The 25,060-nt window shown below is 40.9% G+C and overlaps 1 protein-coding gene across 4 annotated transcripts; it reads left to right on the forward strand.

The window, feature by feature from the left end:
• The first annotated feature begins 228 nt into the window (after window positions 1–228).
• Window positions 229–18,062, forward strand: hs3st1 (heparan sulfate (glucosamine) 3-O-sulfotransferase 1). 4 transcript variants are annotated; one of them, XR_007955883.1, is made up of 3 exons: window positions 229–541; window positions 10,322–10,344; window positions 17,209–18,062. XR_007955883.1 is itself a non-coding variant. In XM_052010447.1 (2 exons), the coding sequence occupies exon 2, from the start codon at window positions 3,497–3,499 to the stop codon at window positions 4,430–4,432; it is 936 nt and encodes a 311-aa protein (XP_051866407.1). In that variant the 5' UTR covers window positions 229–541; window positions 3,379–3,496; the 3' UTR covers window positions 4,433–5,484. The 4 variants fall into 4 exon arrangements, 2 of the variants coding, with proteins under 2 accessions (XP_051866407.1, XP_051866406.1); XR_007955882.1 differs by lacking the exon at window positions 10,322–10,344; XM_052010447.1 differs by lacking the exons at window positions 10,322–10,344; window positions 17,209–18,062 and adding an exon at window positions 3,379–5,484.
• Window positions 18,063–25,060: the final 6,998 nt, after the last annotated feature.

Raw genomic sequence — 25,060 nt, forward strand, 5'->3', positions numbered from 1 at the left:
GGTTGCCGATTCCGACCGGCAGCCATCCAGTCACCATTCCGTGGGGTGCCGAGTCGGAGCTGGGTGCACGACAGTAAGTCGCTTGGCGCAACCCGAAGGAGCGAAGCGGGTGGGTGGCTGAGGAAAGGAGGGAGTGAGGGAGTTGGAACGGGGCCGGGAGGGGAGGAGTGACCGGCTGACGCAAGGGAGGAGTGTCGGTGAGAATACACGGGCGGGACCAGCCGGGCTGCGAGGCTACGAGCCGCCAATGAGCGGAGCACAAGCGCGGCTGCCTGTCTTATTAATACAGCCCGAGTCTTGGCCGCCTTCACAGCGAGTGGTTGCAGTGTGTGTCCTAGCAGTGCCCGGGTTCTGGAGGTAATTGTCCAGTTCCAGCTCTCCAAAAGAGAGAGAGAGAGAGAGAGAGAGACAGTAGATCTTACTGTAACACCATACGTCGGTCGTAAGGGAACTACAGTAGCGAGTAGGACACGACTTACTGCTGGCGGGCATGCAAGACTCATTTTAGGACCGTGGCGTGTGAGGTAGACTTCTATCACAGGTAATGTTGGAGCAGAATTATACCCCTCTTTCGTTCCTGCCGTTTATGTTTTTATTTTCTCCTTGAATTTTTTTGAGGGCGTTGATTTGTTGAAAGGAACCCAGCAGGTGACTGGAGTTGTTTTGAGTTTGCACTGCAAAGTATTGCCTGGTTTCGATATCGTTTTCTTTAAAAAGGGATTGTTTATAGTTTTGAATACTTTTAAAAAGTCCATTTCAAAACTTTTTTTCGAATTAATTCGAGTCTTACCAATGTGATTTGTTTAACCACTTGAAGTCTGCATCTGTATGCTGCGCCAAGATTAGGGGAGAAAAGGACGTAACACATTAAAGCGTAGCAAATGCGTGTAATTACCTTTTAAAACACACAGATAATGCTGGGAATACTCAACAAGTCCGTTCCCACAAAAGTGGGAAGAAAAATTAACAGAGCTTCTATCCTTCTCAGAACTCGCAGTCTCCAAGATGCCTTGTATGCGGAACGGATGTTTAGGTCCAATTTTTGAAAGGGTCGCCTTTTGGGGTTTGTCGACCGCAGAAGTGACCAATTTATTTTTGCTTCGATTCATTGGCCCTTCTGAAATACATTTGTGGATAACTGCGGTTTTAATTTACGTTCATCGACTCCAGTTTGGACCAGTGTAAGAAAAGTTTTCTTACATCTAATTCAGCTACCTCCCTTTGACTTTTAATACGCCAACCTGAGGGAGGGTACCTTGCCTTGATGCGTTTTGGAAGAACAAATCCACTGTACTTCCTCCTACTTTGCTTTTAAACCGGGTGCGGTTTGAAGTTTCTTCCTGTATCCTACACCTGCAGACAAGATGTCTCCAAGTTCGCTGGGCAAGGTCGCCCGTTCGCCCATCGCCTATCGTTGGCCTTGCAGCTGGGGGAGAGAGATGGAGCTGCCCCGGAGCTCAGCTCATTACCAGTCTGTTAAACTCTGCGGATTTTGCATCCCCTGCAGAACTAAGAAGACCGAACCAGCGGCCTCCTTCTAATCATTTTCAGAAATGCATTTGAAAGCGCATTGAAAACAAGACGACATTCTTTATTTGACCATGGCCGTTTCGGCACGGTAATGATTATTGCTGTTGTCTGAAGTAGTGTACTGAGTTGCTAGACTTGGTCAGGTTACCGTATTGAGCGGTGATTGAGATTGAATCCCTGCTATCCAGTCTTTCAACTGTGCACAAAGACTCTCTGAAACATTGTCAACTTATTGAAATGCTATACTCAAGGCTCCTGAGCCGATTACGTTGCACTTTACGTCCGTAAACAACCAAATAAACTGAACCGCATTAACTCCTCGCGACTTGCTTGAATGTTTAAAACCCCAAGTTTAAAATAAACACTCTGCAAGATTTCTGACAGACAGCGTCTGCCCACTCGCCGCCATCCATGAATCGCAGAACACTCGTCTGATGCGACTCTGTTTACCAGTCAGAGATACTTCGAGTTCAACTAATGAAAGAACATCATCGCTTTGCTTCCTTGCGCACCTTGCGACTCTTCCTCCCCTGGAGGCCAGAGCGTCTGTCACTGTTCCACCTACATTAGTTCGCCATTGAAACCCCATATGTTTTACACGGACATTTCTCACCGGCGCCTCTTAACATGCAGCAGACTTTAAAGCGCTTTCAGCGTGACATGTTGTGCCTTCTGGGTTTGGACTCACAATGGATCGCCAGTCTCGACTTCTGTAAAGCTGAAGACAAATGCCCATTAATTGGCGTGAAGGTCTGAAGAGGTTTGTAAGCAGCTCGTTTTCCCGATACGTTGATCTGTTGCCCGACCTGTCTTCTCTTTGACTTCCTCGTGCTGGGAATTCCCGTCCCTGGTCCCACTAAAAACCAAAGGGAATGTTAGTAACTAGCGCCGCATTCTGAAGATTTTGTCTGTGCATAAATCCAGGATGTCCATGCACCGTTCATTGTCTCGCCGTATATAACATGCCTTCAATGAAAGGGAGGTAAAAGAGCAAGAGTACCAAGATGTGGTAATTGAGGGAGAAAATGACTTCCTTACTAAGTGTGAAGCGAATGTAAATACAAAGGATCTCTCGGTGGGCGATATGCTTCGGGGCTGCAATGTCTTGAGGTTGCGAGGTAGAACAGAATTTTGTGATGCGCAATATTTCTTTTTACCGTATCTTTCTTTGACCAGGACATAATATAATTAAAACTAAACATGAGTGATTTACTCAGCAGATCTTTTATGTCGGACGCTTCTGTTCCATCCACCGCCTTCTCTCTCTCTCTCTCCACCCCCCCCCCCCCACCCCAAAATGGTTGTTGATTGAACAATAGTCTTATTGTTGTGTAGTTCTTGATTTTATTGCGAGATATATTCAGGGAAAGTGTTGATGATGAATTCCGTTAGCAAGCATTTCTGAGATCGGTTTAGCTTTGAAATAATAAAAAAACAAGGAACGTTAGAAGTACTTCGCGGATCCCTCAGCGTCCCACCGGGCCGCTGAGTCTGAGGAAGGGTCTACAACTGGAACCCAACTGGCTACTGTTTGAGTTGTGTTGCTTTCTCACAGCGGATGTTTTTCCGTATCTCCAGCATTTCCCCTTTCATTTTACATTAGGAGTCACGTGCTCAGCTGTTCAATTTGTTTCCGCCCTGCGGAGATGTTAAATTACTGGTTGGAAATAACGCAGGATTTAAAGGACGTGAGCACATTTGTGCAAAAATAACGAACAAGTTACTTATTTTTAGGTTGCGAGAACGTTGCAACCTGCAGGCGATCAAGAACAGTTAACCCGTTAAAATGGTTCATTTTCCCCATTAGCAGCAAGAGACATATAAACCAACATTTGTTTCTCTTTCTAGTGAGCATTGGCTTCAGAAGATTCTCAGTATACTGCGAAGAGTCTCTGTGCAGCCCAATGTGGAGTTTACTCCCTACTACCTCCGCTGGTGTAATAAATCCAGACTGAAGTCTTCCGTTATGGCTACATTATGCCTGGGGCTTTTTCTGTTCCTGTTCCATCCAGCGGTTGTGCCTCCTAGGCCGGCGTTTGATTTTAATCGCGAACTCGACTCCCAATCCCCAAACTACGTTTTCCAAAGTCATAGCATCTTTCAGCCAACTGGATTTCCCAATGGTACCATTCAGCGACTCCCCCAGACCGTTATCATCGGTGTGCGGAAAGGTGGTACCCGGGCGTTGTTGGAAATGTTGAACCTCCATCCGGAGGTCACCGCCGCCCAAAGTGAGATCCATTTCTTCGACTGGGAAGGGAATTACCAGAAGGGTCTCCAGTGGTATAGCAGTCAAATGCCATTCTCCTACCCTAACCAGACCACGGTCGAAAAGACACCGGCCTATTTCACTTCACCCAAAGTGCCTGAAAGAATCTACAACATGAACCCATCTATTCGGCTCCTGCTCATACTGCGGGATCCGTCGGAGAGGGTTATATCGGACTACACTCAGATATTACACAACCGGATGCAAAAGCACAAGCCGATTAAACCGGTGGAGGAGTTGCTGATTAGAGATGGCCAGATCAACGTTGACTACAAGGCAATTGACCGCAGCTTGTATTATATCCATATGCAAAACTGGCTGAAATATTTCCCCCTCAGCCAGATACACATCGTGGACGGCGACAAGTTGATCAGAAATCCTTTTCCTGAATTGGAAAAAGTGGAGAAATTCCTGAGACTCTCCCCGCGGATTAATATGTCCAATTTTTACTTCAACAAAACGAAAGGATTTTACTGCCTCCGAGACGGTGAGAAGGAAAAGTGTTTGCACGAGTCGAAAGGGAGAACCCATCCGCAAGTAGACCCTGTTGTGCTCAATAAGTTGCACGCCTTCTTCAGTGAACCGAATCAGAAATTCTTCAACTTGGTTGGCAGGACATTCGATTGGCACTGAATTAATGCGTGCACAGATTCTTTTTCTAAAATGAATTATATATATATAATGTACAAAATTATACTGAAATGGTAATTTAAGTGGGTTTCCTTAGAATAAGTAACAATACCTGTAAGTATGTCGATCTTCATTCAGAGCTAGCTATATTTTTCTACATTGTCGCAACAATGCTCCAATTTCCGACGTGAGTTACTTTTGTTTTCTCAGTTGACTAACAGAACTCTAACAGAGATATCAGTATGTTTAGTGAAAGTTGGGGTAATGATGAAGAATTCAGGATAATCTGATCTATATTTCGTGAAAAGATACAGAGCAATATTCTTTGGTGTTTAGGAGAATCTGGGGTGATCTTAGTGAAACATCAGCTCAATTGGGCCCATGACAGGGTAGATGTGGAGATGTTTCCAGGAGTGGGAATCTCTGGAAGCAGGAGAGATAGTTACAGCAGTAGAGGATTGTCATTTAGGCAGCTGAGGGCTATAGGGAACTGGCACAGCAGAGGAGATGAAGTCTAGCACAGATGAGCCATGATCATAGGAATGATAGAGCAGGCTTGAGGAGCTGACTGGCCTACTCCTGTTCCTATTTTCTTTGAAAAAAGCCCCGACCATGGTGTGTAATATTGCAATACTATAAATATAAATATATATACTCCATGTTTATACTTTGCAAATATATCTGTATCCCCAAAGAGTGCAATATTTGATTGAGTTATGTTATTCACAAAGTGTTGCACAATTGCTGCTATTGTTTGTGGCATTAAGCACTTCCTACAACTGGACAGTAACACGTTCGGATGGCAAGAGTGTGACAAGTACACTAATAAACTGAGAGCGCCATTTATATATTTGCTACTAGTCCCCACAATGTTTCCATTTTATTTTATTTTTATTTATTTTCTGCAGGAAGGGGATAAATATATGAAAGTTTTGTATTGAATATTCATGTTATCTTGTTTTTGGATACTGTCAGTTTTTGTAAACTACGGATTTTTCTGCTAATATTGTACTAACTAGAACTTATGCTATGAAATAAAGCAGCAGTGTTTGTTACATGGATATCTCATATTTTATTTACCTTGGATATTTTAGCCAACCATTTATCCCAAATCATTTTAAATTAGAGTTAAGTTAAATCACAAGTAAGCTACAATTGGGAATTGTGGTTACTTCTATGGTTTGTTGCTTTCACAGAGCACTAAGATAAATTTCACCAACCTTGCACTGATTCTGTCCCATTCCCAAGTTTTTTACTTCAATGCATTTGTTACTACTTCATTAACAACTTCCAACTTACCCAGTATGAACTATACTTCCACTTCAGGACCCATCAATAAACTTTAGATTGGTTTCCTCCATCTCCTCTTTCCTCAGGCATAATTCCTGCCTTTCCACCTAATACAATATATTCATCTCTATAATAATATAACAGAAATGAAGGAGCTTGAGAATGGGACTTAGACTGTAAAGAAAGGAAGGGGGACTGGTCAGAGATACTCAGTATCATGTCGGAAAAAGTGGGCTAGAGAACCCAAGCTCACTCCAGTCAAGTTCTTTAATTATTATTCTTAATGTAACACATAGCTCCAGGAAGAGGAAAAGCACCTTCCTTCTCACAACCATTTCAGAAGGCAGTGATTTGCAGTAAAACAGCATATCAGCAACTTTGCAATCCCAGACCAATTCTTAATAGATTATCGGAAAGTATGATTTTGTATATTTCTGCGTTGCCTCTGGGAAGGTTTTCACATCCCACTCCTTCTAATGCTTTCCTAGGGTAAAAAGTTAAGCTTAGCTGTATGTGAGATATATCCAATCCAAAAAAAGATTCAAAGTTTTGTTACAGCCTGGAAGTAAAGAAATCATAAACGTTGTAGGCTCTTCTGAATATTTCCTGGTACACAATCTCATCTCCAATAACCTCCCCTGACCCACCCTAACAAGCCACAGCAGGCATCCCATCTCTGCTGTAAAATATGTGAACAAACAGTAAACTAGTCCACTAAGATCTACACTTTAAGAAAGAGACAGGTAACTATTTCTTTGTTTTCAAAGCAGATGTAAAGCTCAGCAGTTGTAGGATTTTTGAACAAGGCCTATCATTAAATGTTTCTATGCTTTTTTATTAGTTCAGATAATTTACAGTACAAAGTATATGTTTCTATCTATGCAAACTCACACCAGACATATTTCAAATGTGGATGTTCTTTTTTTCTTTTTCCTCATTACTTGCTTATTTTACAATGCATAAATATAAAGTTGTATGTGACCTAAGTTTGATCCCGTCATGGGAAGAGGATGTCAGTGTTGTGGCTGGCACTGTCCATCCCTAGTTGCCCGATGAATTCAGTGCCTTGCTAGGCCATTTCATACACAACCACATTGCTGTGTGTCGGGAGTTGCACGGACACCAGATGAGGTAAGGATGGTAGATTTCCTTCCAGTACTATACTGTCATGGATGTATTTTATGCAACAATCTAGTAGTTTCACAATCATCGTTACTGATGCAAGACTTTCTTACTAGCGACACAACTTCTTAACTTAAGGTTTTTTTTGATGATTTATACTTAAGTTCTCCAATTGATATGGTGGGATTCAAATTTGTGTTCATATCAATATAATCCAGTAACTCAACTATTTTGTTCGCATCTGTGTCAGAGTTTCTGTACTACATCTACTCTTGACATCAGTTAATTAGATCTCAGAAGACCAGTTCAATATATTACTATTTTCTTAACACATGGAGTACAATATTGCTTCTAAATATATCCTTTTAGTCCACCGCTAATATAAATTATGATCTCCAATGGTTCATATAAAATTGTGGTATCTAATATCCCAACTAACTCTTGTAAGAAGCTTAGTCACACTTCACTATGTCAAATCATTAGAAGATCACTTGCTATATACCCTTAATCAGGAGGGTCTGCTGTAACTAAGTACTTCCCATTACTGTTATCAGCTTATTTTTATCACAATTAAATTACTGAAGATCGCATGCAATTATTGAAGTGCTATCCATTGAGGTCTAAATTCATTGGTCAGGAATAGTTAAAAATTCACTTTCCTGTAAAATACATAGTATTCTGCTCCAGAGAAATACTGACTTGATGCATTCTAGCAGAGTGCTGAAGGAAGATACTTTTTAATAAATTGTATTTTTACATTTTTATAAACATGAAGTGTAAAAAAAATGCTTTGTTGTGCAAATATGATGGAGGGAGCTGTGCAATATCCGCATAACAATGTGCTTTATTCTGTCAGTACTGCAGTTATTAAAAGCGCTTAACTTTTAAAAGTTTGTATTTCAATTAGTGTATTGAGACATTTTACCATATTAAAGGCACTACATAAGTGCAATAAAATTAGATAATATGAAAACACTTGAGAGATCAGAGAGCTTCCATGGAGCAAGAAATACGTTTAATGTTGCATAGCAATGATCTTTTATTAGACCTAAAAAATTTAAAGGCAGAAGAAGATTTAACTAATGAAAAGGCAGGGTAAGGGTAGGGCAAGAGGAATAAAGAAAAGGAAACATTTGTATTGGGGTGAAAGGCAGGGGAGATTCAAGTGCATAACACATCATGACGTGTGGCAGAAAGAGGATTGTGATAGGATCAGTAAAAACACAAAATCTAGGTCCAGAGGAGGTGTTGGGGAAACAGCAGCATCAAATTCTGAGATTGTTCATCTGGGTCCAGTAGACTACAATGTTCCTCAGGCTTACATTGAGCTTCACTGCAACAGTGCAGGAAGCTTTGGGCAGAAAGGTCAGAGTGGGAACGGAGAGGAAAATTAAAGTGACAAGTCATGCTTGCGAAGTGAATGGCGATGTTTCACATGTGATCATCTGATCTGTGTTTGAGCAGGAAACCTTTCAGGAGTTAAAAGGTCCGTTGTTGCATCTGCTTTGCATGGAAAATTGTTGCCTGATGTTGAGGATGAGTGAGGTATAGACCTACGTGTGACAAAGAGGATGCTTTTTCAGAATGCTGAAAGGGAAAGTGGTTGAAGGTCTTTGATGGTAATATCACATTGGATGTGACAGAAATGGTGGATGAAAATCTGTTGAATGTGAATGCTGGTGGAGTGGAAGGTGAGGAAAGGAGGAACCATATTGTAGTTCTTTAGAGGACCAGAGAAGAAAGGTGCAAGAAGTGCAATGGATGTATTCAGGGGCACTATCAGCCACAGTGAAGGCCAATCCTCAGCTGAAGATAAATGAAGGCTCAATAGAAACTTGGAAAAAAGACATCATCAGATTGACATGGACAATGTGGCAGAATGAAACTGAGTCCTTACAACAAGCAGAGTAGGAATTTAGTGAAGGTAGCTGAGGAGTCAGTGGGCATACAATGGAAACTGATGCCCCAAAGTGGAGATAGAGAAGGTGAGGAAGTGAAGGATCAGTGATGCACCATGTGAAGGCAAGTTTAAGAAATCGTTAAAGTAGCAGAAGGTCTTGGAACAGTCACAGAAATAAATGCAAAAAGACTAGACATATGGAGAAGAAATAAAACAGAAAGAATTCATTCCATGAGGTAAGGGCAAGTTGAAATAATAAAGTGGTCTTGTTTGTGGAGCTTGGGAAGGCAATAAAACTGGCCTACTCAGGTTTGGGGCATTTGAGTTTCAAGGCCAAAGAAGCTAAATTTCCAGAGGAGGTCATTGAATAGGAAACAAAGACTTGATGGTTGATTGGGAAGTGTAGGGGGGTGGGGGTGGGGGTGGGGGTGGTGCCATGGCCCCAAGTAGATGGATGAGGAGGTGTCAAGAAAATTTACAAAAATAACTACTGCACAGCAAGTTCAATGACAATGCTGGACTTGGGTCTGAGAAGATGAGCACTGAAAGTTAAGTGTGGCAGGCTGGAATTAGTGGAACAGATACATTTGAGATGTCAGCAGTTGGCAATAAAAATATCCGGAGGACGGGTTGTGGAGGAGGTATGGTGAGGGGTTCCAGGTGGAATTAAAATTCTGCGAGGATTACGGTCGTCTGTGCAACGGGAACACTCCCAACCAAGAAATTAAACACAAGGGCACAAGCAATGGAAGAAATGCTCAGTGACATGCCAGGGTTGAAGTTTACTGGGTAGGATGTGCAAAGGGATGGTGCTAATTGTCTTTGGTCAGTAAAGGAAGTCAGAGAGCGCAGTGAAACATGCAATCAGAGGAAAGCGAAAAGGAGAACGATTGTCGTTGGTGTCTATGAGTTGTTGATGCAAGCTTTTATTAAGTGACCTTTAAAATTGATTTGTGCCTTCCACCCTATTATTCCAAACATTTTTATCAAATACTGTAAGTAGCTTTCTGACTTTGACAGACTTCTTAAAAAAAACTTTCTTTATATGCTTCAGTAAAGTTAGGAAAACATCAGAGGATTAGTCAGTCGTTGAGATTATGATCATTGAATGTTAAGAATTTTCAGTATCAACTGTCTACTGATGTAAGTGGTACCATGCAGTCCCAACATCTTTTAAAATTTCCTTTATTTTCTTCATTTTCAGCACTCGTATTTGTTACCACTGATCATGTGAGTTCTGTGAAAGACAGCAAAAATAGTCTGATGGGTCGATAGATTCACAGTGGGAGCTCAAGGAATGGATACTGTACTCAACTATTGTGAGGAGGTATTCAGGGAATAGAGAGCTATGAATTAAAAATGGCTTGCAACTCCCTGAATATCACCACATATCAGTGTATACTAATTTCATAGTTAGCTGAACTGTTGTAGCCCATTTTCAGCAAATAAGAACAGTTTATCTGGGGGGAAAAAATCAAGGGTATTCCCAACCATCTGTTTTAATTGCATTGCATGTGAGAACAAATGCAGTATAACAAACATTCTTTTCCATTTTAGTAATGCAGGTCTTTCTTTTTCAGTAATGCAACTCTGTAAAGCACAGGTAGGTTTCATTCCTCTTGCCTTGCATCTAAAATATCTACCTGAAATGAGTACTCCTCCTCATATTCGTGGCTGAGGGATTAATCAGTTTATGAAACATGACTTAACACATCCTCTAAAGTAGTGGAGTGAGGAACTTTAGATAAACTTATTAAGATTTTGTACTTTAGAAATAAAACATTTAGTTTAAAGGCCTTCAATCCAAAATTGACTTCAACAGCATTAAGTGTGCTAAATACTGAACAATTGCAGATCTAATGAAAGCACAACCGAGAGTGAGGTGGAGTTCGCTTCATTGTAGTAGTTTTGCTTTTCTCATATTTCTTTGCAACATAAAAGGAGGCCATTTGGTTCATGCCACCTCTCAGAGCACTCCTATCAGTCTCACTTATTTCTCTGTAACCCATTCTCTCACATATGCCCAACAACTTCCACCTGACTCTCTTACCACCCACCTAGACTAGGAGTAATCTTCAGTAGCCAATTAACCTTCTAACCAGTGCTTCTTTAGAATGTGGGAAGAAACTGGAGAACTCTTAGGAATCCCAGGGAGAACATGCAAGCTCCATAAGGACAGAACCAAGGGTCAGGAGCACTCACCTGGTGCACTACTATGCTGCTTGGAATTCATAGAAGTTACAGCAATTTGTGCTGCTATGCCGAAATGAAAATAGCTGTAAATATGCTGTTTTTTGAGTTGTTGCAAAGTGGTTTCAGTTTCTCAGGAACACAAAGTTTAGTATAATGCTGGTGACAGTCTCTCAAGTTCTTATTGGCAAGAACTGTGGGATCTATTGAAGGAGATGAATTCACCCTTCATGGGTTTACATTGCACAGAGCTGTAGTAAGGTGCTAAAAGTAACTTACAAAGTGCTTGAGAGTTCCTCGATCTCTCAAACATTTTTTTATACTGAAGGAAAACTTACTTAAAGGTTTTGAAGATGTTGATATTCGCCTCCTCACTCAGAACACACGTAAATATGGGACCAGCATTCTGCCCACATTTGCAAGCATACACAGGCAGGGCTTTCATGGAAACATAGATTCATACAGCTCTGGATAGACCTTTTGGCCCACTGAGCCCACGCCAACAATTAAGCACACATTTACACAATTCCCACTTCTATTCTCCCCACATTCTCAAGAACCATCAACGCCCCCAATCTGCCAGATTCTAAAATTCACCAACACACTAGAGACAACTGTACAGCGACCAATTAACCTACCAACTCGCACATCTTCGGGATGTTGGAGGAAACTGGAGCACCCAGAGGAAACCCACGCCATCACTGTGAGAACGTGCAAACTCCACACAGACAGCACCCGAGGTCAGGATTTACAGCAGAGGCTCTACAGATTGTGCCACTGTGCCGCCTTTCACTTGGCTAGAAAAGTGAAAGTGACTTTCCAGCCTCTTAGGATCAGGCCCTGCCAGAGTGGAATTCATCCAGCAGATGCTTTTCTGTGGTAGGTAGTTATAAGATTAATCACATTTAGCTATGTCAGAATTAGCTGTGGCTCAGAATGTAGTGCTCTTGCTTATGAACTATGAAGCTGTAGGTTCAAATCCCACTGCAGAGGTTTGGACAGAGCAATCTATACTGCCACCCCATTGTAACACCGAGGAGTGGTGTATGATCAGACTTGCTGTCTTATAGCTGAGATAAAAGACTCAGCTCCTGTTAGTTGAGTCAAGTGGGTTTAAAAGATACCATGCCACTATTTAAAAAAAAGTAAATGGAGCCACCCCCATTTTCCTGGTCAATTTTTATCCCTCAGTCAATATCACTAAAACAGATCATTTGGTCATAAACATATTGCTATCTGTTGGATAGCCTGCTCAGTACAAATTGCCCACAATTTCTATATTAGAGCAATGACTACATTTCAAAAGTACTTTACCATCTGCTTACTGTTTGGAACATTCTAAAGAGGGTTTTGAACTGTATTATATTTGTGCAAGATTTTGTTCTTTTTTTCTGAGCGAGGCACCAACTTTTGGAGGCGTTATGTTTCGATGAACTATCATCTCCTGCTGAGATTACAGATCCCATTGGTACTATTAAGATAAGAGAAGGAGAGTACTGTCTGATACTTAATCCTCAACTAATATCAATAATGTAGGTTATCTGGTCATTATTACAATTATTGGGAAGTTCACTGCACGCATGTTATCTGCCAATTTTTCCTACTTTCAATAGTGGCTACACTTCAAAAGCATTTCACTGGTTGTAAACTGCTTTGGAATACCATCAGGTCATGAAAGATACAAAAAATGCCATTTTTTTATTTCTCCTGCACAGTTTGAATTGGAAAAAGGGCACACACAAAGAAATGAAATCTTAAACAGTGTTCTAAGATAAGTCAGAAGATATATGAAAATAGACTCTACTATTGAATTCCAGAGTTATAGTAAGTGAAAGTATTTTTCTAACATTCGTGCTCACAGATTTCTATACTAGCCTTCCTCCTTTTCTACCACCTTGATATCAAAGAAAATATCCAGGATACCATCTAATTTCTTCCATTTCACGGACTTCGGCTCTCACTCCACCCCCATTTCCTCAGACAAAAGACAGTTCCCTTTGTCCTTACCTCTCATCCTACCAGCTTCCACATCCAGCACATCTTCCTTCATCATTTCCATCTGTTGCAACAGGATCCCATCACCAGCCACCATCCAGGGTCCTAAACTGCACATCCAAGTTGCACGCACCTGCTCCAACTTCATCTACTGCAGTTGGTGCTCTCGATGTGGCTTTCTCTACATCAACGAATCCAAGTGTGGACTGGGCGACCATTTTGCAGAACACTTGTGCTCTCTATCTGCATTGGCCACCCTGACCTCCCAGTTGCATGCCATTTCAACGTCCCTTCCTGTTCCCACACCAACCTGTCTGTCCCCGGCCTTCTCCACTACCACAGTGAGGCCAAATGCAAACTAGAAACACAACACTCATAGTCCAGATGCAGGGCCTCGACCCAAAACTTTGACTGTCCATTTCCCTCCACAGGTACTGCCTGACCCGCAGAATTCCTCCAGCAGCTTGTTTTTTTAACTCCATATTCCAGCAGCTGCCATCTCTTGTGTCTCCAATATCTCATATTCCACCTGGGTAGACTATAGCCCAGTGGTGTGAACTCTGAATTTACCGGTTTCAGGTAACCTGTACTTCCTGTGCTCCTTCCTCCTGATCCACCCGGGTTCTTCCCTTCCCCACCTGATTCCATCTGCCTATCACCTACATACTATACCTCCTGGGTCTCCTATCCCCTCCCCTATTGGGTTCCACCTGCCCCTCACCCTTCTCTTAACTGGTTCCACTTATCTCCTTCCTTACTTATCAGATTCCAGCATGTGCAGCCTCTTGTCTCTCCACATCACCTTCCTGCCTCTGTCTCTACCTCCACTTTCCCCACACCTACTTGGCTCCATCTGACCCTTTTTCCTTTTTTTTTCTCTCTGTCTCCTTATCTGTCTCTGCTTATTACCCACCAGCCACTGTCTCCCAGCTCCACCCTTCCCCTTCCCCTATCTGGCTCCATCTGTCCATCATCCCCCTCCCCGCCTGTTCCACCTATCACATGCCAGCTCCTGCCTCGTCACTCACTCTCACCTCTTTATACTGGCTACCTCCCCTTTACACTCCCTGTCCTAAAGCAGAGACTCAACCCGAAACATCAACTATTCCGTTGCCTGCACTGATGCCTCTCAACCCACTGAATTCTTCCAGCTGTTTGGTTTTTTTGGCTCCAGATTATGATGCCTGCAGTCTCTTGTGTCTCCATGTTACCATCTCATTTATTTGCCGTGAGTTTTTTCATTGCTGAGAAAACCTATTTGGAATAAATATCGGCAAGTTGAATGGTTACTTCAGTTTCCGTGCTGTTGAAGCTTCTATACAATCTGCATTATTCTTTCAGGTGAGGGTAACAGGAAACAAAGCACTGAGAAACTGCCCCAAGTTGTTTCGACTAAGTATCTGTGTGATCTGAAATTATCGGTCTGAATCCCATCTGTCCTACTCATTGTAGTTCATTTCTTGGCCGCAGGATTTCTCTGATTTTTGCCCCTGCTGCCCATCTCACCTTCCCACTCTTCTGGCCTCACAGTATGTCCCGCTACAGTTCTCCTCAAGACAAATCATGCACTACTACAGAAAGAGAGGATTACTTTTGCTTTCTCTGCTCTGAGACTGATTTTTTACAATAGCGAACAGATTGATTTCATAATGAGTGGGGAAACTAGGCTAGATTTGCCTTCCAGTAGTATTCACTGAATTGCTGTCATGTAAAAGAAATGGAAATGGCGTGTAATGGCAGGCCAAGCGAGAGGTGACTGGGAGACACATTTAATAGGACGAGGGACTTGGAACCATACCAGAATCCTGTAGGGGCAACTGTATTAGATTTTCTAATTTACATGCAAAAGTGAAAAGTCATTTAAAATATACCCATAGCATACAGAATTCATAACAATTGGCAGCAGTAATATTAGCAAGGGAAATTTAAGCTAACAGTGTAAGTGGAGAAGTTTGATCAAACAACAATATATGAGACTGAATGTTTTTGCCTTGATTTTGCACCCAGTGAGCTACCTATGTTTTATAAGCTGATAATGAGAGGGTAATAAGATTAGTACCATTTCATAATTCATCCTTAACCAAACGCTGAATTTTAAGTGTTGATTCTCCTGCTTACACAGCCATTTACAAAGGTTCTATAACCGGAGCAAAGACAGATAAAATATTAGCATTAACTAGGGTATGAGATAGAATTATAGGGTCACCCAGCAAGAAAACAAGTCCTTCAGTCCACTTGTTTTTAAGCTGGGTGACCCTATAATTCAAGCAACCATTTCACACTAATCCTACACTAATTCCATTTTATTCTCCCCACATTCCTATTAATTTCCCCCAGATTCTACCATATTATCAACACACAAGGAACAGTTTACAGCAGCCAATTAAGCTATGAACTTGCATGTCTTTGGGATGTGAGAGGAAACCAGACCATCCAGAGGAAACCCACACATTCACACATAGGATGTGAAAACTCTATATTTACAGCACCAGAGGTCAGGAGTGAACCTAGATCGTTGGAGCTGTGAGGTATCAGCTTTACTAGCTGTGCCCTGTGTCATCGTAGATGTTAGAAATTTATTGAATTCCCTGAATATGTTATGTAAGACCATTCTTGTAAATGTGGGGATTTGAGAGTCCCATGTCACTCCATTTGATGCACATATTTTATCTAGGGAGACTTCCGGAGAGATACTTGATTACTCTATTATTTCTTTACATTGGCTGGCTGGCATAAACTCTATTAAATGAAATTCATGTGGCTTATGTAAAACAGTACATATATAATTATTTATAAATTTAAACTTCTCAGAATCCTTTACATCCAATGCAATGAATTGACTTGTATTTTAACATTTAATGCAGCAAGTAATTTTAAATGCTGTTAGATCCCACAAGCAACTATTAAATGAATACGTTGTCAGGACATTTTTGATGGATTTACTTGAGAAAAATATGTTGGCTGGGACACATGGAAATCTTTCCTTTTCTGCTTTAAAGCTTTACTCCCTTATGTTTCAGTGTCCTCTCTGATTTTCCACTTTAGCAGTCCTTTGTTGCCCTTTAATGCCAGATCTGCCCTGATCTCAATAAATTTTGATAGATGTATTTAGAATTTATAACTCTGTCAAAGGAAATTACTTGCTCTTAGTATAATTCTAAGGCCTCATTATCTATGATATCAGTGGGAAAAATTGCAATGGAAAAAAGTGGAGAATAAGGCACGCAAGTCAGAATAAATAATAAGCTGTTGGTATCAGAGGTAACAGAAAAAGTTTGGAAATAGTTTCAGATCTCTGATACATCTAATCTTTTTTTTTATTTCAGGTGAACTGATAATTTTTTGAACCATTAATTACATATTAATTTTGACAATTACGAATGCTTCAAAGCAGACCTATTTTGTGCCAACAGTGCAAAACTATCTAAAATGTTGGTGCAAAGAGTTCTAAAGAAAATCACAGCAATTTTTATTCAAGGCTGCTTGTTTACAAAAATCAAACAGATTTCTAGTCTAAATTTATTAGCTATTTGAGCTTAACTCCACTGAATTATGATGATTGGTGTAAACCTTCATTAGATGGCTGTTATATATTCATTCCCTAATTGTCATAAATAACAGCTCCAAGGGTGAAACATTGTGATTTTCATTGTATGACTGAATATTTGCTTGACATATTCTAAAGAAGGAATATGTCATGAAATGAATGATGCTATTAATTTATAAATATTTGTCAATGAAAGATTTGAATGGAAAATTGGAGCTAAAGACCAGTGAGTGAATAGAATACATAGTTAAATATCTTACAGAAAATAAAATCCAGTGCGACAGGGAATTCAATATACAACATCTGTTTGTTGGCCCTTGCTTGATATTCAGCTCTTGAATAGCCGTGGATAAACTTAAGTAAGTTAATGTTACCATTTTGCTACCTGGTCTCTGACTATTGTAGTAGGACAGTTCTTTATTTAGACTCATTGAATTGTCAGTACATGGAAGATGGCCATTTGGCCCTTTGAGTCCATACTGACTCTTTGTGGAGTAATCCACTCAATTCTGTTCCTCTGCTCTTCCCTTATAGCTCTGCAAGTTATTTTTGAGGGAAGCAATCTGATTCAAATTCAATGTTTCTATAACAAGAGTTAAGAGTGTGGTTTTACAACTACAGTATTCATAAGTACATTACTAGTGTCTTAAAATGTTAATCTTTGTCTTCATTTCCTTTGATGCTTTTAATTTTAGTACTCTGGTATTATTTTCTTTTGTTGTCTTGTTTTGGCAGCTTTCTCCATGGACTTTCTGTCTTATACCTCTTCCATAGGCAATGGTTTCAAGGCTCCTTGGTACTTATTGCTCTGTGTGAGCTTTGACTGTGATACCGTATTTGATTGTAGGAAGCTTCACAAGCAAGTCTTATCTGCATGCAAATCCTTTGCAATACCTCTGGAAAGTTGGAAAAGAAACTCAGACCACGTCGCCTTCATAACCCAAAGGAGCTGAGTCCAATTATACCATGTTTAGTAGTGATCATCGAACTCACGGACAATGGACTGAACTTGGAATGCTCTTAGTTGGCACGAATTAGTGTCGTGGTTAGTAAATTCACTGAAGAAAGCCAGAGAGCATGTTTATTTCAATTTTGTTTTCTGATCCTGTTTCAGCGGGTAATTTTTATTACTTTTTTCTGATTACTGTAAACTTTGAAATGAATAAGCCTAAAGCTGAGGGGAACTTCTGATTTTCATCCCAGGTGAAAATTGATTTCAAACTTCAGATATTGACTAAAAACTTCCATCATGCAGCACAGCTTCTTTTATGTGCTGCGTGATAGAATATTACCAGAAATACCTAATGCATTAGTAGAGTTCTTCCTTAAATTAGGTACAATTGTCCATGCATAGGGCTTGCATACATGCAGAGGTAGCTTAACATGTGCAGTGATGCAAAAGTTCACCAGTCACATACCTGTTATACTCATTCTTACCTGTGGCTGAGACTGAAAAAGCCCTGCAAATGGGGTTGGTTTGACAGCCAGTTAAGCCCTGCCCCTAAGTTCACCAGTTGTCAAAACTCTCAAAACAGTTTAATGACATTGACATCTGCAGACAATCAAAAGGATTCAAAAATACTGAAAAGTAAAAAACATACAATTAACATTATTTAAAATTCATTAACAAGTTAAAAGAAATTATGAAAACAAAAACATTAGAAAATATTAAAAGCAATTATGTACATTTAAATCAACTGAATTTCATAAAATATTGTAAATTAAAATGGACTATTTTTGTTCTAATTGTGTTCTTTCTTATAAAGATTGTGTGTAATTTCTGTTTAATTTATATTTTTCTTGTGAATGCTGCTTATATGATGCTGATGCAAGTAAGTTTTTCATTGCACCTGTGCATACATGTACTTGTGCATATGACAATATGACTTGACTTGAAATTATCTTTTACTAGCCTTTCTCCCCAACAGCTGTTCTGACCTGCCACAGGCACACTCCCGTGAAATGCAATGGTGCTGTCAGCAGCAATTGCTGAGCAGATCTTTGGGACCTCCGTCTTTCTGCAAGGGTCCTGAATTTCCACAGTTATTTGGCAAATGCTTGCAGTTCCAAAGAGAACTGCTGGCTTTAAGCAGAAGGTCTATGCCAACATTGCCAATCACAGAGGGATCTAAATGCACAAAATTGATTGCGAAATGCTTAATTGAAAATTATTAATTGTCCATGGAGCGCTTGCAGCCAGAAAACTGTATGATCATTATGAAGTAAATCACAAGGAGGCAAATAAAAGCTTTAAAACACTAAAATGCTGAAAATATATTAACATAATATATATATTTAAGCAGAGGCCCACACTGGGGCATGACATTGATAAGAAAGACAGCAAATGCAGCAGGTGTAAATGCCTAGTTGATCAAGAAAAGGGGTACAAAGACTAGTAGTGAAGGGTAGGGCGCTGATAATGTGGGTGTGGGAACAGGAAATGGGATAGCAGAAGATAAAGCAGGACATATTGCTGCAGAAAGTGAGGCTATCAAATTAAATATCATGATCTCTTTCCTCTGCTATTCCATGCTTCTGTATGGCTGTAGTGTGACCTCCACTCTTATATTCTATATTCCTCCTGGTATTAACCCTAGTTTTGCTCATTCAAGTTCAATAGGTGCAAATTTGATTATATCTGACTCTGAGCTAGTTTATTCCAATAAAGTTGCGCTTGCTATAACATTGTAAGTGCCCTAATAACAGTCACAAATGGAAATGCCTGATGCTTGTGCTGCCCTCCTTGTCCTTCTCAACTTCAGAGCAGTCTTCGGTGCAATAGTCTGCATCATCTTGCTCCTACACTTCCACCATCCAACTCAGTTAAGTTGTTCTTACTTGAGTCTATTCCGACATAGTTCATAGTGGCCAAAGCATCTACAGTAATGATTTCTCTTCCTCTCTCCAGAATTTTGCCTCTGCAAATTCCCTGAAGGTTCAAACCTTGGCCCCTTGATATTCCTCAACCACATGAAACTCCTTGATAGATTCATCAAAGACATAGGATTATCATGCAAATGTGCATAGATAACACCAGCTCTTACTTTATTCCAGCTTTGATGAGTGATGCTGCCTGTGCATGAGTTCTTTAAAGGTCGGATTGTCAATGTACATCAGCCTCCACGTGGACTTGACAGAGTGCACTGTTGGTTCAATAGCAAGCAGTCCAAGACAATCGGAAATCAGACTCTGCTGCACAAAGATGATGCAAACAAGTCTCCTCCTTCTTAGGTAGCCCATTGGGGTGACACAGTGGTGTGGATAATACAACTGCTGCCTGCTGGGTCCAATGACCCAGGTTCAATCCTGACCTCCAATGCTGTCTAGGTACAGTTTGCATGTTCTCCCTGTGACTGCAGAGGTTTCCTCTGGGTGGTCTAGTTTCTCCTCTCATCCCAAAGATATGCAAATTGGTAGATTAATTGGCTTCTGTAAATTGTTTCCAGTGTGTAGGTGAGTATAGTGGTAATGGTAGAACCTGAGGAGTGTTGAGAGGAATGTGGGAAAATAAAAAGAGATTAATGTAGTTGGTGCTTGATGATCAGTGCAGCCATGGTGGGCCAAAGGGCCTCTTTCTGCAGGAGTCTATGAGATAGAATGTGACTAACTTCCACCCTGCTTTTGTGTTTTCTGAGGCAGTTGATGAGGCCATCGTGGGAACTGCAGATTCTTCCACTGATGAGGCAGGAGGTGACTGGCGGAGTGGGCAGGAGGGTAATTTACAAGGTGGCACAGTTTTTCCATCATGAATGCAAGGATTCTGTGTGCTCCAAATGCATGGACTCAAGGTCTTCAACATCATCATGAATGCTCCTTCTCCACTTCAAGCAGTCATGGGCCAGAGACTCCCAGGAGTCGGTGTTCCTTCAAGGAGACTTTGAGCGCATTCTTGAATCTTGTCCTCTGTCTGCCAGTGACAGAATTCAGATGGACAGACATATGTGCAGACACACACATGCGCGCAGAGACGTAGACGCACACACACGTGCACGCACGCACACACACACACACACACATGCACGTGCACACACACACACACACACACTCACACATATGATCTTGCCCACACCCTTTCACCCTCTTCTTTGACAACACTCCCACCCACTGGCCCCAACCCTCAACCTGATCCTCTCTCTATTTCAGTCTCTGTCCCTCAGTTTCCCTGTCTCTGCCCCTCTCTCCTAACTCCTCCTTCAGTTCCCTTCCTCTCAGGTCTCCCTTCATTCACATTCTTAGCCTGTCCTCCCCTCTTTTCCCTTTCAATCGCCCAGTTATCTCTTCACCAGCCCCTTCCTACTCTCCAGCTGCCAACCACTTGTTCTTATCCCCCGCCACCCCTGACACTGCCACTCACCCTCTTCAGGTCTCTGGCCTGAATTAGCTGTCGTCCTTCACCCTGTACAAGCAGCCATGCTGCTCAGACCTCCAGCCCTGTCCCCTCTGACCCTCTCCCATGAATGTTCAAAGGCTGTCCTGGTGTTGCCTAAGGCTGGCAGATGGGGGTCTCCTTACGCCTCCTAGACACATGGTTTCCCAGCCAGTGGGGGGGGCGAGTGGAAACCTCTCATTCACCTGCCATCATCACACAGCATACACAAAATCCCAGATCCACAAAGCCTCATTCTCCCACCTTGTCTCTCAACTCATGTCCTCCAGCATCCATATTGTCTTTAAACCCATAGGACCTTTGTCTCCCAAACTGTCTCTAGTCCCCAAGATTTTAGGGTTAGGAGAGGGAGGTCAAATAACTAGCACTAGAAATGATAGTCAATATCAACAACTGCAAACCAAACAAAAATATTAGAACGTACTGGAGTCAAAGAGAGCATCTATTCTTTTTAATTCAGCAGATGAAAATAATGGGACTTTTCTTGGAGATTTATACTATTCTGTGCTTTCTTTGCAGCTGGTCTTCGATAATGCAATTTGCCTTACATGAGCTACAATTAGAATTTCAGAACTATATTCAGGCATAGGTATTTCTAAATATCAATGAAGTCAAAAACGTTACCAACCAGTCTACATTTTTTATCTCATAGTGTAATGATGCACCTGTTTGAAATAAAATTATCTTATGAATACCCAAAAATATCCCACATATAATATTTAAAAATATATAAAGATAATAGCTACTGAGCAGATCATGTAGTGTTTTGGGAAATGGATGGTGGAGAGGGTTAAAAATGATCCTTTTAACTTTGGAAAGTATTCCAAGAGATGTACAGGTTAGGAAGCTGTGGGTTTGCTATGTTGGCGCCGGAAGGGTGATGACACTTGCGGGCTGCCCCCAGAACACTCTATGCAAAAGATACATTTCACTGTGTATTTCGATGTACATGTGACTAATAAAGATATCTTACCTTGAAGCCATTCCTGGTTGAAGCAATAAATACTCTTCACAAACCAAATGAGGGAAACCACCAAGAATTTCAAGTTTTCCCTAAGGTTGCCTGTAGTGACAAAGAACAAATACTGGGGAGGGCATGTACCTGTCTGAATAACCCACTTAGCCCCATCTTCCCCACCAAGCTCCACTCTGCAGATCCAACATGGGACCCATCAGCCTTCTCAGAACCCATGGATCTAAAATAGAAGTAAAGCATCCTCAAACCCAAGGGACTGCCTAAGAAGTAAAAAAGGTTCAACATTGTTGCTTTTGCTTTTAACTTTATTTTTCCAAAAATGTAATTGGGCTAGGGGCTTAGAAACTCTCTGTCAAGTGTCTTTGCATTCTGATGCTGTTGGTCTTTTCAGTTTTGGCAGTGGTTGACTCTTACAAGTTGAAGGCTGACAAGGGATTAATGGAGACCCAAGACAACCAGACAACTGCTTATTCTGGTGAGAATACCCCTTCCCCCAGTCCCTCTCCCTTTCCCAAAGTTTAACATTTCTCTAGCATTTCTATTCGATTTCTATTTCTTCTTGCATTGATTTAATGTAATGCCTGAAACCAAAACTGTTACTAAGTCTAACTTGTTTGCAGCACTAAAGGTTTAACTGGAGTGAGAAAAAAAATATTATTGCCTCACATCAAACAAGAAACAGTTTAAAAAAATCCTCCAAATCAAAGTGAGTGATGTTGGTTTTAGGAAACAAAGCACTGTTCCATTTTTGGCACTCTGTGTCAACATCAGGCACTCCCAGATTCAATGCAGCACAGGTAGGATCAAATTCAAAGGTCGTTCTCCTCTACCCAACAACAGGACTGTGTGCAACTTCAGAAATAGTTGCTTATTTTCTTTCACCATCCCTTCAAACAAGGTATTTGAGGAAAAGAACAAATTTAACAACAGTTAGTATTGAATTATTGGTCCTATACTCATGCCCATGATTCCCTGATGTAATTTTTATCACAATCTTTAAAGTAAATTCTGACTGGAGAACATCAACTCTTCAGGCTGAGCTGAATTCAGTACTATAGTTGACCAGATAGTTGCTTTATCTATTGCACTCCCCATTCTCCATGCTCTCATTGAAATATTTAAAATAAAGTTGCAGTGCATCAGTGGTATAGCTCTTTGATGTGGCAACATGCTGTGTGATGGAGTGTTAGGAGTTGGGATCATGCTCAAATTGCCCCATATGGAGAATTCCTGTTGTTAGTTGTGCCAACGTGAGCAGCAGAAAGGAAATATTTAACTTTCTTCATCTAATCTTGATTCAGTTGATTAAGTTGTTGCCATTCATATTTTTAAACATGACCTTGAAGTTCAGTTGACTTTCCAACAAGCTTGGTGTTGAAACCTCTCCAGGAATGTGGCTTTTTTTTTCAGCCATTAATGAGGAAATAACAGTAGGTCTGTTATGCCGTATTGCAAACTTCATTCAGTGGAATGGGTGAAAATCAAAGAATCATCATACCTGAATCTCCGACGCAAATAGAGTGCTAGAGTGCATTGCCAGAAGAAACAATAATTAAAGAAAAAATACTGTACTATCTTTGTATAAGAACTTGGATAGGCCTCAACTAAGATACTGTGTCCATGCTGAGTGATACAGAAACCACAGAAGGCCACTAGATCGATACTTAATTCAAAGACAAAATTTACTACGATCAGAGATAAACATTTACTCTGGAAAAGTGTAGCCATTTAAAATATTTGACGGGGACCTTGAAAATGATGAAGGCTTGTTTTTGATTCACCTATCCTAATCTGATGGTGTAGTGAGAATCAGGGGACACAAGTATAATTTATGTAAAGCCAAATTGTTTAGCTCTCAAGAGGTTCTTCTTTGCATAGAGGATTCCTGACCAATGGAATAAGTTTCTACCACTTACAGGACTTGTTGCCAATAATCAAAAGAGAGGGAAATGTGGTTCTAATTGAGGATGGCATCAGAACACACTAAAGGTAGCTCGGGTGAAGGGGTGTGTACTCCAAATTACTCTGGTCCCATGGAACTTCATCACTGTCAATGAAGGAACTCCCCATGCTTTTATTTGCTCTATACAGTGCTTTTTTGTTTTGGACTCTGTGTCAGTCCCAGGAGATTGCATGGCTGGAAGGGGAATGAGTTGGAGGGTTGGGGGATCAACGGGAGTCATGATGTTTGCCGTAACTGTATGGGACGATTTGTTGGATTTTTACTAACCTATTATTTTTAAACATTCATAATGCTTGGAGCCCATCACTGCAGCCTAGCACTAATCTTCTGGAGGGTGACCATAGATTTTTTTTCATATTAAGACCTCCCATGGTTCCCACATTCCCTTTTCTGCCTGATCATCGCCATCTGCCAAAATACTTCCACTTTATAGAAAACATCAAAAATATTTTTATGAAACCAGGACTTTGAATCAGCGCCAGTGTGTAGCTGTTTAGATGGGGTGCACAGCTCTGCTGCATTAGATCCAATCTGCTTGCTGTGAGCCTAGATGAAGGCTGGATCTTTGGACTAGTCAATAGAACACTATTCTAAGGCACTCTATTCAATCATCTTGACAGAAAGCCAACCTTATGCTTGCAATTCCTTTCAAAAGACTTGGATAGAAACCAGCTGGTGGTCTAACATGCCAACTGGCACATGGTGATCTACTTTCAAGTTATCAGGGAGACTGACATTGTTAAATTTAATGGCCATTATCTCCATCTGGAATATGTGACAGCTCATGGAATTCAGTAGTTACTGTAAAGCAATTGCTATTGTGGTCTAATTTTGTTTTCATTTCAAAAAATGCTGGATTTAAAATGTTGCTTATAGGATAATGCCAACTAAATGTTGAAAAAAGGAAATCATTGTTTTTACTGTACAACTGAATGAAGGTTGGCTGTGATTTTCATTGAGCTACCAAGAATGATTCATAAATAACTAGAGGAGAGAAGTTTCAACAGCTTGCGTAGTACTAGCAGGTGTTAGGCATAACAGGGATATCAGCTACCTATCTGAACCAGTTCTGAACCCAAGTGAGTTTCCGACATCAGTACGATTTGCACATCATAGGCAGGCTTAAGGTATGAACAGTGCTAAACATTGCAAGTGTATCCACTAGGGAGCAGGCAGATTGTAGGCTGCTGCAAACCTTAAGCTTGTGAAGGCCAACAATATCTTGCAAGGGCATTTCAATTTTGCTGCACTATGTAAAGCA

Source organism: Pristis pectinata, chromosome 2 (genome assembly GCF_009764475.1).
Source record: "Pristis pectinata isolate sPriPec2 chromosome 2, sPriPec2.1.pri, whole genome shotgun sequence".
Lineage (NCBI taxonomy): Eukaryota > Metazoa > Chordata > Chondrichthyes > Rhinopristiformes > Pristidae > Pristis > Pristis pectinata.